The sequence below is a fragment of the Papaver somniferum genome, unplaced genomic scaffold (genome assembly GCF_003573695.1).
Source record: "Papaver somniferum cultivar HN1 unplaced genomic scaffold, ASM357369v1 unplaced-scaffold_18, whole genome shotgun sequence".
In the NCBI taxonomy this organism is placed as follows: domain Eukaryota; kingdom Viridiplantae; phylum Streptophyta; class Magnoliopsida; order Ranunculales; family Papaveraceae; genus Papaver; species Papaver somniferum.
Genome location: NW_020627707.1, coordinates 9,468,574 through 9,482,403, shown reverse-complemented (window position 1 = coordinate 9,482,403; position 13,830 = coordinate 9,468,574). Strand labels below are relative to the sequence as shown.

At 36.3% G+C, this 13,830-nt stretch overlaps 1 protein-coding gene across 1 annotated transcript; it reads left to right on the top strand.

Moving 5' to 3' along the window:
* Positions 1-7,920: 7,920 nt before the first annotated feature.
* LOC113337866 (elongation factor 1-alpha-like) lies at positions 7,921-10,515 on the top strand. The gene is made up of 3 exons (XM_026583430.1): positions 7,921-8,037; positions 8,605-9,086; positions 9,241-10,515. The coding sequence occupies exons 2-3, from the start codon at positions 8,625-8,627 to the stop codon at positions 10,120-10,122; spliced, it is 1,344 nt and encodes a 447-aa protein (XP_026439215.1). The 5' UTR covers positions 7,921-8,037; positions 8,605-8,624; the 3' UTR covers positions 10,123-10,515.
* Positions 10,516-13,830: the final 3,315 nt, after the last annotated feature.

Sequence of the window (13,830 nt, the reverse complement as noted above, 5' to 3'; positions counted from 1 at the left end):
CTTGTTCCAAAGTCTTCTCATAACTTATTATTTGTTCATAAATTTACTTCTGATAATCAATGTTCCATAACATTTGATCAAATGGTTTCTATGTGAAGGACTTATTCAATGGGAAGATACTTTTGCAAGGCCCTCATCATAATGGTTTATATCCCATTCATTTTCTGCATGATCCATCCTACAAAGCTCTCACTGGTGTTACAACAGCCATTTCAGCTGATATCTGGTACAAGAGACTTGCTCATCCCTCATTTCAAATAATGCAACATGTCTGCAGTTCTCTAAACTCTTATGCAATGAGAACACCTATCTTTTGTACAGATTGTCAGTTAGGTAGAAGTCATAAACTTCCATTCTCCATGTCTACTCATTGTAGTTCACATCCTTTAGAGATTTTATATCTTGATATTTGGGGTCCAAGTCCTGTAACTTCCATCTCTGGATACAAGTATTATGTGAATATAATTGATGACTTCTCAAAATTTTGTTGGATTTTTCCTTTGTTTGACAAAACTGACTTCAGAAAAGTCTTTTACACATTCAAAGCTCAAATTGAAAAACAACTCCAATGCTACATTAAAGCTATAAGGACTTATGGTGGTGGTGAATTCATAAACAACGAATTAGGTTCTTTTATCTCTACTCAAGGTATTCTGCATGAGATTACTTGTCCTCATACACCTAAGCAAAATGGTGTTGCTGAGTCCAAGCACAGACATTTAGTGGATGTTGGCAGAACATTGCTTCTTCAATCTGGTATATATTCTAGATTTTTGGTTGAAGCCTTTACTACATCTAATTTTACTTTTAACAGATTACCAGGAAGTTCTTTGAAGTTCAAGTCTCCATATGAAGTTCTATTTCACAGGGCACCTGATTACACCTTGTTAAGACCATTTGGCTGCTTGTGCTTCCCATGGCTCAGACCTTATTCTCCTCAAAAATTGGCACCTAAAAGTATATCCTGTATTTTTCTTGGTTATGCTGTTAATCATAAAGGTTATAGGTGTTTGGATGTTTCTACAGGCAAAGTTTATGTTTCTAGACATGTAGTTTTTCAAGAAACAGTTTATCCACTTAAACAGGTTATTTCTCCTGTTACTCATCTAGTACCAGCACCTCCAATACCTACAACTCAGCATCCTGCACAATCAGCTACTTGTACTCCATCACAACATTCATCTACTGCTTCACTAAATACTTCTCTTGCTTTACAAGATGCTTGTTCTGCTTCACCAGCTACTTGTCCTGTATCAACAGAATCTTCTACTGCTCCACCTGACATTTGTTCTGCATCACCATATATCACTACTTCTGACCCTCAAGTGCATAACAATCATACTATCATTACAAGGGGTAAAGCTGGGATTTTTAAAAAGAAGAAGTACTCTACAAAATACACTTATCTGCTACCTTACTAAAGTCTCAAAATCCTTCACTGCCAACTTGTGTTTCTCAAGCTCTAAAGAGTCCTGAATGGAGGCCTCCCCTATATACAGAATTCAATGCGTTACAAACTGCTGGCACTTGGTCTTTAGTACCACCTCATCCTTCACAGAGTGTTGTAGGTTGCAAGTGGGTGTTCAGAGTCAAGCATAATCCTGATGGTTCTCTGAATAAATTCAAAGAAAGACTTGTGGCCAAAGGATTTCACCAACAAGAAGGTATTGACTTCATTGAAACCTTCAGTCCAGTTGCAAAGCCAACCACTATTAAGGTTATTTTTATCTCTTGCAATCAATTATGATTGGTACATTGATCAATTGGATGTGAGCAATGCTTTTTTACATGGAGATCTTTCAGAAGAAGTTTATATGACTCAACCTCCTGGATTCATTGATCCTGAACATCCCAACTATGTTTGCAGGCTTCATAAGTCTCTCTATGGTCTCAAGCAAGCTCCAAGGGCTTGGTATGACAAACTTCAGCAAGTTCTCTTATCGTACAATTTTCAGCCTTCTTCTATAGATTCATTTCTATTTGTTCAGAAATTAGGCTCAAGAATTACTATTATACTTGTCTATGTTGATGACATTTTACTGACAGGTAATTCAAAGTCTTATTGTCAACAACTTATCACTGACTTGCAAACTCATTTTCCTATCAAAGTTTTAGGATCACTTCATTATTTTTTGGGTTTGGAGGTCAAGAGAAATGCCTCAGGTCTCTTCATGTCTCAAACCAAGTATGCTCTTGACATTCTTGACAAGTATGACATGACTGGAGCTAAACCATGTTCTTCACCTATTGTTCCTAATTGCAAACTTCTAGCTGGTTCAGGTACTACTCTTGACAATCCTATTTCTTATAGATCTCTTGTTGGTGCTCTCCAATATCTCACATGGACTAGACCAGAACTTTTCTTTGATGTAAATCAAGTATGCCAGCACATGCAAACTCCAACAACTGATCATCTCATTGCTTCTAAGAGGATCCTCAGATATGTTAAAGGCACCATTGACTATGACATCTTGTTTAGCAAAGGGTTAACTACAGTTCATGGTTTTAGTGATGCTGATTGGGCTGGTGACCCTGATTTTAGAAGAAGAACTGGTGGTTATTGCATCTTTTTTGGCTCCAATCCAATCTCTTGGTCAAGCAAAAGACAACACTCAGTTGCTAGATCTTCCACTGAAGCTGAGTTTAGGAGCCTTGCTAATTCTGCAGCTGAGGTATTATGGGTTTGCAAACTACTCGGAGACTTGCACATTTTTCTTCCTATTGCTCCCTCTCTGGTTTGTGACAACATCGGTGCCATATCCTATTCTTCAAATCTAGTTTTTCACTCCAGAATGAAGCATTTGGCAATAGACTTTAATTTTGTCAGGGAATTGGTTCAGGCCAAGGATCTCTGAATCTCCTACATTTCTACTATTGATCAAGCTGCGGATATTTTTATTAAAGGATTGTCAGGGCCAAGATTTGCTCTCTTACGGGACAAGCTGAAAGTTCTTCCCAAGACAGCTCTACTCAGCTTGAGGGGGGCTAGTAACAGAATAACTAATTTTGTTTAACTCACTTATGTGCTGTCACTCTTTCATTGGTCCAAGAGTACTCTATGAGTTGTAACTCTTTCATTGGTTGTGTGTAGGTTAGCAAGATTGACAGCCTGTCTGTGTATGTTATCCTTAGTTACACATATATTTATTTCTGTGTCTGTGTCTTTAATGTGTAAGAGTGAGAGAAGATAATTCTCTGAGTTTTGTGTCCTTCAGTTCTTTAGGTTTTTTAATTCATCATTTTACAATAATGAAGATTCATCTTTGAAAAAGAGTAATTGTGTAACTACTATGTTCACTTATACGAGTATAATACGTAATTTTTCTATCTCAATCAAGAAACGTATTACGGACCTCTGATTTTCCGCAGACGGTTCCATACACTTGAAATTAAGAAATGATTCAAAATTTGCGATTAAAATCTCTGACTGCCGCCATCAGCATGCCTCTGTCGCTACCACTAGCAACCTCCCCGCTAGCACCAATACTGTCGGTGCTACTATCATCTCTGCCACCGTCAACAACAGCGGTTGCGCCAGTAACATCATAAAAAAAAATACCCGTATCAAAATTTTAAATGTTGTACAACACTTCCGTGCCATTATGGCACACGTGGTGCTCTTAACTCATTGTCTGTTATAAAAGGTATGTCACTTTGCAAAAATTATTCATTATAAATTGGGGAATATGGACCCGATACATCGATGAAATAGCTATAGCACCAGCACCCCTTCAGTCCCGTGCCATAATGCCACGAGAAATCCACTAATATAAAAAACAACAAAAAGCTTCGATAAGAAAAAAAACAACCAAAAAAATCCTAGAAATTTAACTGTAATGTTGAAGAAATCAACTCAAAAAACATATAGTCATTTTCAAAAGAAATCCAATTTTTTTTTTACAAAAAATCAATTTTCCTTAATGGCTACCTACTAAAATCAGTAAATTCATAGACTCATAGAATTAATAAAATCATACAAAAAAAATATATAAGAATCAATCCTTGGATTGATGAAACACCTTCTTAGTAATCAAAAAAAAATCAATTCACTTAAAACTAGATATAGTAAGAGATTCAGACTTAGATTTAGAAACCTTAAAAGAAATTAACCACTAACTCGAAGCTTCAATGACCCCAAATAAACTAGTAAAAGAAAAAAAACTTGATAATAATGTTTTCTCTGAATATTAAAAATGACACTGATGTGTCATTAGAAAAAAAATCTTCAATTCAATTTTCTTTTACATACTTATACAGAAAAAGAAACTGAAACACATGTCTGATATTTTCTCCTTTTCATAGAGATTGATCTCTGATATTTTATTTACACATAAATTTTGCTTGTCGTTTCTATATATTTTGTGTTTGTATTTTCGCTCAGCGACACGTGATTTTCCGCGAAGGGACTTATTGGGGGCATGAAAGACAAATAATCCAATTTAGCTTTAGAGAATGACATGTTTGGCGTCCATGCCCATGGAAATAATGGTAATCACACAGCTACTGGCTTGGATTGAAAATATTTGTGTGTATATATATATATATATATATATATATATATACGCGCTAAATAAAGTGTTTTATCTTTTGTATTGGGCACTTTTTTTGGCCGTTTCAATTTTTAAGTAATTTCACCAATTTAATATATGAATTTCACCATTTCAAAAAACATATAAACAAAAAGAATTTAGCCTCTCATATATAAATTCTAATTTTTCCATTGATTTTTTATTAAAAAGGAAAATAAGCTACCTCAGACTAGCTCTCATGAACGTCCATCTTGAAAATTTGGGAAAGAAAACCTCGTGGTAAAACAGACATTATAACGATTTCGTTAGTACCGACCAGTAATAGTGGTCAACAATGATAATAGTCTATAATGGGCCATTTTTTTTTAGTTTTTTTTTGTGTGTGCGTACCTTAGAAATACTAATGATACCCCCGTTAGTTAATTATTCTAGATAAAATTTGGTTAACATAGAAATTATAAGATTATTTTAAATATTTGACACTGATACCCTTTCTTTGAAAATAATTAGGGCACTAATTGTCATTAAATCAACCGATTTTTAGAATCATAAGAATCCAATCGTGTTTTTCAATCGCGTATATTTGGTAACAATTCTCGCATTTGCAAAATAGCAAGTATTATAGCATGAAATACGATGTTAAGAGAAATTTTGACATCAATCCACAGATCTTTTCTTAAAAAAGAAATAAAAGATCTGTATTTATATATTAATAGTTTCATAAGGGTTTACATACACTCGATCAAGTGTTCCAAACCCCTTTGGTTACTTCAATTAATATTGGGTGGATTTAAAAGTATTGTAATTGATAATCTTGATAATGCTTTTCAATTTGAAATTATCAAAGTTACAATTTATAAGTCTCGTGAAGGATTGGGAGAGAACCATTTGTTGGAAGACAGATACAAATTCTACAAACCCTAATTTCTCTGTTGATTCCTTTCTTCCTTTCTCTGATTTAGAACTCAAAATAGATTGAAACTGAAGGATTTATAAGAAAATGATTTATAATTCAAGGGGCCATAGAACAATTAATTATATCAAAAGTTAAACACATCATCACTTAACAGAGTCAACGCGGGTTAACGTTGGCCATTAGACCAAACGCAAAGGCCGAGAAAATGTTATATCAAACCCAGGTTTTGGTCAAAACCTAAATACCAAAAACCAAATAACCCAATCTTAAAATGTATAGTTGATCCATTTGGGACGAAGGGAATATTAAATTTGTGCAGAATCAAGTGAAATATTAGAGTTTTCATTCATGTCTTTTAATGTAGGTTTGATTGTTACCTGGCATCACCATTAACTTGGTTGCAATGACATCAATTTGACCAAATGACCAGACATCACCATTAACCTAGAAACATCTTATCTCAACTGAAGTTGCCCGATAGTTCTTTTTATACGGACAATGGCGATGTTCTAAAAGTCATACTCCGATGGCTATCGGCTGTTTCGCCACCTCGATATGGTGCATACTTCTGAGCAAGCCTCAAATATGCAGCCAAATTTGAGTCCAGAGTTTGATACCTGAGCTCCAGCCGCCTTATCACCAGCTGAGCCTGAGAGTCACTGGTGAGTCGTGCCTCTGAGATACCCAATGGGCCGCAATGCATGTATACACAAGAACGATTTTTTAGGGACCATGTTTTTTTTGAAGAGACCATGGTTTTATTAGGCCACCTTCCCTATAGTTATAAGGGGTGTCCTAAAGCATTGAAATGACTAACCTACCCTTAACCTAATTTAATTTAAAACCAACCCAATAACCACATATATATATATATATATAATCACCACCTCCTCCCACCACCACCTCCCACCATCGCGATTACCACCACCACCACCTCCGATTATCACCATCACCAACCACCGATTACCACCACCACCACCGCCCACCACCGCCGATTACCACCACCACCACCTCGATTATCACCACCACCAACCACCGATTACCACCACCACCTCTGATTACCACCACCACCAACCACCACCACCACTGTATATATATATATATATATATATATATATATATATATATAGCTTAATTTAAAACATTAACAAAGATACTCTCACAAACCCATTACTTGTCATTCGTTTTTGGTTGAATAAATGAGAAGTAATCATTAAAATGAGTTGAAAATGGAAGTTGCAGAGAGGTTTAATGGAGGGTTTTTTTCAGAGAAAAGTTCGGTTATCAAGAATTAATTTTTTCTTAACCGAACTCAGAATTCGGTTGATTCGCAAAAAAATACTTTTAACCGAACTCCTTGTATTAGAACAACACAAGTCCATAAGTTCGGTTCCTTCGCAAAATAAGGATATCACCGAACTTTAGTTTACGAAAATAATGAGAAGTCCACAAGTTCGGTTCGTTCGCAAAAATGTTAAGTTTTCTTTGTAACCGAACTCTACCTTTGAAACTTCGTAACCGAACTCTACCTAATTCGCCAAGAAATAAATTTCGTAGTAACCGAACGTTTGCCTAATTGCATATATGCATATATAAGCCCAGTTCGGTTGATTCGCAAAATATGTTGAAGTTTGCGAACCAACCGAACTTCTAACACTAGGTTACTTTTAACCTGCAGTTCGGTTGGGAACTTGGTTGCGTTGAAGTTTGCGAACTAACCGAACACACAAGATGTACCCAAATAAATTGTTAAGTTCAAAGTTCGGTTACCTACCATTTTATCCTAGGTAACCGAACATTACACTGTACGACCGAAACCTCCATTAACGAGCGAGTTCGGTAACCTGCGTGTTTGGAAAACGTAACCGAACTACACTTTCAGGTGTGTTCAGTTACATGTTCTTGACATATGGTAACCGAACTGGCCCAAATCTACATAAAAAATTTCATTTTTTTTGAAAGTTTGGAGCAATTCAACCAACATTATCTAAGTTTGAAGCATACCTGGGTACCCAAATACCCTTCTTCCGGTTGTGGTTGGTAAAATCCATCGTTTTTCATGTTTTCCTTCTTCATCGTCTCTAACTTTACTCTCTCAATAATTCTACTTCTTTAAAAAAAACCATCTGATTTTTTAATTTCACTAATTATCTTTAACTTAATCATCTCACTAATCATTACACTAACTATTATTAACACTAACTAATCATCACCCAAAATTAATCAGGAGGATAATTTAGATATTATTATAAATATCTAGATAAGGGGTGACCTAGATTCACTTCTAATGTTTTACCCAAAATAAAACCATGGTCCCCAAAAAAACCATGGTCCCAAAAAAACCGTTCATACACAAGCTGACTTGGTCCGTCCGATATGGCTTTCGCACATACTTGGGCCGACCTAGTTGCTGGCGGTGGCCCACATTAGTTTATAAAATCAACGGTGTAAACTAAATCATCGTAAATGCATCTAACGGCAGAAAAAGATATCCTAAGGGTTTATAATGAGCGAGGCCTCATATTTTCTCAGCCTCTCTAGGTTTTGTGAAAAAGCTCTGTGCCGCTGAGCTTTATCTAGTCACCGTTTCAGGTTAGGGTTTATAATCCTCCAGTCCTTCTTCGGTTATCATCATGTTTGTTTGATCTCATCATGTTTTGTAGTTTATAATCGTTTAGTATGGTTCAATTTGAAGATCATGTTTAGTGATTTATTCTCTGATTGTTTGTATGATTCGTGAAATTTTGTTTGTTTTGAAACGGTAAAAGCGATGTTTATGTAGCTGAGTGATAACATGATGTTATTTCGTTGTTCATTTGGTTGAATCTCTATTTCTGTTACTAGTTATTTTGGATCTGTAGAATATGATGTTTAGGAATTCTTTGATGGTTTTGGACTTGGCAAAAAAAAAAAAAAAACTTGTTTGGTTTTGTATGATTTGATTAAGATTTGTAGGATTTTAGTAACATATTTAATGAAATTGTAAATCTATGTGATGTTTTGAATACCTGACATATTTTAGTCAAATTACAGCTTGTGACTCAATTACTGCTGATTTTGTACTTATTTTCTGTATTTAATAAAAAGAACACTAAATTTCTGTAACATTGTCGTCAAATCGTTTGTTTAATTTGTTTGGTCTGTTGACATGTTGTGCAGTTAATTTCTAAGAATTCAATATGGGTAAAGAGAAGGTTCATATCAACATTGTTGTCATTGGACATGTCGACTCTGGAAAATCTACCACAACTGGTCACTTGATCTACAAGCTTGGAGGTATTGACAAGCGTGTTATTGAAAGATTCGAGAAGGAGGCTGCTGAGATGAACAAGAGGTCATTCAAGTATGCATGGGTTCTTGACAAGCTTAAGGCTGAACGTGAGCGTGGTATTACCATTGATATTGCCTTATGGAAGTTTGAGACCACCAAGTACTACTGCACAGTTATTGATGCTCCTGGACATCGTGACTTTATCAAAAACATGATTACTGGTACTTCTCAGGCTGATTGTGCTGTCCTCATCATCGATTCTACAACTGGAGGTTTCGAGGCTGGTATCTCAAAGGATGGTCAGACTCGTGAGCACGCCCTTCTTGCTTTCACCCTTGGTGTCAAGCAGATGATCTGTTGTTGTAACAAGGTATACCTTTCTCACAGTTCTTTTTATATCTATGAAATTAAAATTTCATGCTGTATACCTTTCTCACAGTTCTTTTCCCGTCTATGAAATTTTAATTTTCTAATGCTGTATATCCTTTTTGTGTCTAACTATTATTTTGTGTTTGTGTTCATAGATGGATGCCACCACCCCCAAGTACTCAAAGGCTAGGTACGATGAAATTGTAAAGGAGGTCTCATCTTACTTGAAGAAGGTTGGATACAACCCAGACAAAATTGCCTTTGTTCCTATCTCTGGATTCGAGGGAGACAACATGATTGAGAGGTCCACCAACCTTGACTGGTACAAGGGTCCAACTCTCCTTGAGGCTCTTGACAATATCTCTGAGCCAAAGAGACCCTCAGACAAGCCCCTTCGTCTTCCACTTCAGGATGTTTACAAGATTGGAGGTATTGGAACTGTGCCAGTGGGACGTGTTGAAACTGGATTCATCAAGCCTGGTATGGTTGTTACTTTTGGACCCACCGGGTTGACCACTGAAGTTAAGTCTGTGGAGATGCACCACGAAGCCCTTCAAGAAGCTCTTCCAGGAGACAATGTTGGGTTCAATGTCAAGAATGTTGCTGTGAAGGATCTCAAGCGTGGTTTCGTCGCCTCCAACTCCAAGGATGACCCTGCCAGGGAAGCAGCCAACTTCACCTCCCAGGTCATCATCATGAACCATCCTGGTCAGATCGGTAACGGTTATGCCCCAGTTCTTGACTGTCACACATCTCACATTGCTGTTAAGTTCGCTGAGATCCTCACCAAGATTGATAGGCGATCTGGGAAGGAGCTTGAGAAGGAGCCCAAGTTCTTGAAGAATGGTGATGCTGGTATTATTAAGATGCTTCCAACCAAGCCCATGGTTGTTGAGACCTTCTCTCAGTACCCACCTCTTGGACGTTTTGCTGTTAGGGACATGAGGCAGACAGTTGCTGTTGGTGTCATCAAGGAAGTTGAGAAGAAGGACCCATCAGGAGCCAAGGTTACCAAGTCTGCTATCAAGAAGAAATGAAGTGTGCTTTTAACTAGAGGGATGGTGCTAGGAGGATCATCAGGAGGGACTTGTCTTTGCTTCATTATTATTAGTCAGTTTCGTTTTTGCTTTTTGTTGGTTAGGTATCTGTGCAGTCTCCTGTTTTGTATTGCTTTTGTTTTGTTGCGCATCCGGATGCAAACCTGGGTGCTTGACAGGCGGTGGCAACAGGATGTTTGGCTGCTCAGTTGAAGTTCCTTTAAATACTTAAGTTTGATTTTGGGTTTTCAAGTTTCTGTTCACAAGTTTTACTTGCTTAACCCTGGTAACTGAAAACCGTATTTGGTAGTTATTGTCTGTGGAGCTGTACCTTAAGTGCCTTCTTGTTTTGTGTTGTGTGTCATATTTTTAGAAGACTGCAGATTTTTAGCACTGATTCACTTTGGTGGACGCCTGCAATTCTGTGCCATTGCCATTGTGTTGTGCAGGCTGTTATTGTGCATTTTATAATCCTTGAAAGCTTGAACCATGACCGGGATTGTAGCTTTATACCTGCCTGAAATGCAGAGTCAGGTCCAGATTTTATGTATGACTTTCTAAATTTTATGAGAGCTCAAGAAAGTAAAACCCCAAGAAAGTAAAAAGTCAATTACAGGACTCGGAAGTTACAGAGACCCCAACAAAGTAAAACCCTTCAGAGTTTCACAATTACAGTACTCAAAAAATCTAAAGAATACCTCTGAAAATCATACTGCAGTACAATTACACTGAAAGCTTCAAAGGAACACTCCCTTATTCTAAAGGTATGAAACAAGGGCTAACATCCTGCTACAAATCACCATATGTTATGACCAATTTCAGAAACAGAAATATTTGAAGGCCCTTTTCTTTATTGTCAATTTGGTTCCATCTGAAGAAAACCCTTCTCTTCCTTTTCCTCCATTTCCTTCTTCTAGTACCATTATCATCATCTTTAGCATTAGCAGCACCAAAAGCAGTGTAATTCAGAGTAGATTTAATACCGTGCACAATTACAGCTCCGTTCATGTACAAATCAGGATATGTGATTTGAATTTCATCAATTGTGTAATTCGATTGGGAATTATTGGCTAAAAGAATTGTTTTTTCTGGTAATAGAGTAGGGATTCTTGAAATTATTGCAAATGTTTGAAGAAGAGAGAAAGGGAGTTGTTGTGGGATTATGTGATAACCAATAGTTGATTTTAAAGATTCAGATGAAGATGATGAGGATGATGAAGTTGTGGTATTGATTAATGGATTATAAGCTTCATATCTAGATTTATTGAACTCAATAGAAGAAGAAGAAATATCCATGGAGTTATTAGGGTTTTGATGATGATTTGTTCTTGAAATTGAAGGGGATTTTGTTGGTGTCGAAATCGGGGGTTTGATTCCCATCGATGAAACAACCCAAGAGAGAGAGGGAGAGAAAAGGAAATTCGAATTTTGAATTTTGAAAATGAAAATGAAAGTTTTCAAAATTTGGGGATTTTCCCACCAAATCTTCCCATCAATTATTTCTTTTCTGGAATATGGAAAGATTATGGGCCCGTTATCTCTGTTAGACTAGGCTGGGTTCCAATTTTGGGTCGCCTCTTCTGCCAGACTCGTGTTTTTCATTTATTTTTTATGAAAACTATTACCACACCCATTTTTCAGATTTTTTACACTATCAAACCCACCGTCGGAAAAGTTCTTCGTAAAAAATTATCAGCAAATCCATTTTTTGGAAAATTATTTTCTTCGTGAAAAGTTATTCTTCTTTCTTCTCACTCTTTTCTCTTTCCATGTTCTTCATCTGCTAGTGATTCTGTGAGATGAGTGCCCGAAGTAAGTGAATAGATTTTATAGATGAAGCTGTATAAACAATGAAGGAGATGATCTACATCAGCAATTGGTTTTAAAAAGGACGAATCTTTTTCTTAACTTTTCTCTTTATTTTGAGCTTTCAGATCTGGTGGTTTTTAAACGAAAATTTTGGCAAATTTTTCATAAAAATTTTGATTGTTCTTCGATAAGAGTCATGGACCTCATTCCGTAGAGCATTCATAGACCTTCTGGTTCGACAATCCTTCGGCTAAATCCAAACAAGCCACTTGGGGAAGCTCCATTCGCCCCATCCATACCTTCTCCACAGTTGAAGATTTATGGGGGTTTGTTTATTTTTCATCCAAATTGATTAGAAAATTTTATTGTAGCTAGGTTAAAATTGAAAATTGAGCCAAAATGGGAGGACCCTGTTTGTGCAAATGGGGGGAAGTGGACCATAAGTTCCCCTAGAGGGAAGGCTGATATAATGTGGTTGTATACTGTGTGATTAATGTATACTTTTAGGTTTCTTTTAACAAAGCGATGTCCAGACTGTTTAAGCTATTTTTACTAAGTAATGATATAAGAGTGTCCTTGGCGATGATTGGAGAGCAATTCAACCATGGCCACAACATATGTGGAGTTGTTGTTAATGTTCGGGGTAAGCAGGAAAAAATAGCTCTATGGACCAAGAATGCTTCAAATGAAGCCACTCAGGTGCATATGTCATTGATGTTTCAAATGATTACTCCAAATCCGTGTACAAGCAGCTGCCGTTCACATTTCTTTAGTCTGTGAACTAAAAAGCAACATCAGTTGAAATTCACATTTCTTCAAGTCCGAGTACAAGCACGTTCTGCAGTTTTTTTTTTGTTGCATAACTTGTTATGCAGTCCAAAAAACGGTTGCATAACACGTTATGCAACTACTTTTTTCTTATTATTGAAACCAACAAAAAATAAGGCTGCATAACTTGTCATGCACCTACAATAATATCTACATAACATGTTATGCAGTCGTGAAAATGACTGCATAATGCATTATGCATCGAGAAAATTGTTGCATAATCTTTTATGCATCGAGAAATAGATGCATAACCTGATATGCATCTGTAAATATGGATGCATAGTGCATTATGCATCAATTTTTTTTATATACGCACTAAAATCAACCAAAACAATGGTTACATAACTTGTTATAGATGCATACCTTTGTTATCCAAATGCATAATTTGTTATGCAGTGGAGAAAATGGTTGCATAATTCGTTATGCTTCTGCAGAATGTGTTATGCATCTTTTTTGGTGGCTGCATAATAGTTATGTATCAAGTTTTCGAAAATTTTGCCTAAAATGATGATCACCTCCGATTTTTTCGTGAAAAATAAAAATTTGATATTCTTGTTTGTACTCGTTGCGTAGCTCTTTTAAAAAGATTTCTATCGATATAAAATTTATAAGATTCCAAGGCGCGGATTTTTAGATATATGTTATATCCAAGTTGCGTTGCCAATTATACCCCTGATGCATAACCCGTCATGCGGATGCATAATCCGTCATGCAGACATTTTTAATAATTTCATATATTTATGGGTGTCACGGAAATAATTATGGGTGTTACGGTACCTAAAATTAATTGTGGGCTTGATAATGAGAATATTATTTTTTTTGGGCTTGCGCCTAAGTTTTCCTTATTTTTTTTGAATCATGATTTTGGGCATACTGAAATCTTATTAGGCATACAAAATAATAATCCTAACTTGGATGACCTTATAAGGGGTATCCTATGGGTAGTTCAATTACCTTTATACCCTTAATACAAAAATCAAAAATCAGTTTTCTAAAATATCAAAATCAGTTTCCCTTAACATCTGTTCTTCTTCCTCCTCTAGCCGAACTCTTCCCCTCTCGCGGAAAAAA

Excerpts from the sequence above, each read along its gene's own strand:
- LOC113337866 (XM_026583430.1), top strand. The coding sequence starts at position 8,625 with ATGGGTAAAGAGAAGGTTCATATCAACATTGTTGTCATTGGACATGTC. Across the intron at positions 9,087-9,240 it reads TGATCTGTTGTTGTAACAAG|ATGGATGCCACCACCCCCAA; the intron begins GTATACCTTTCT and ends TTGTGTTCATAG.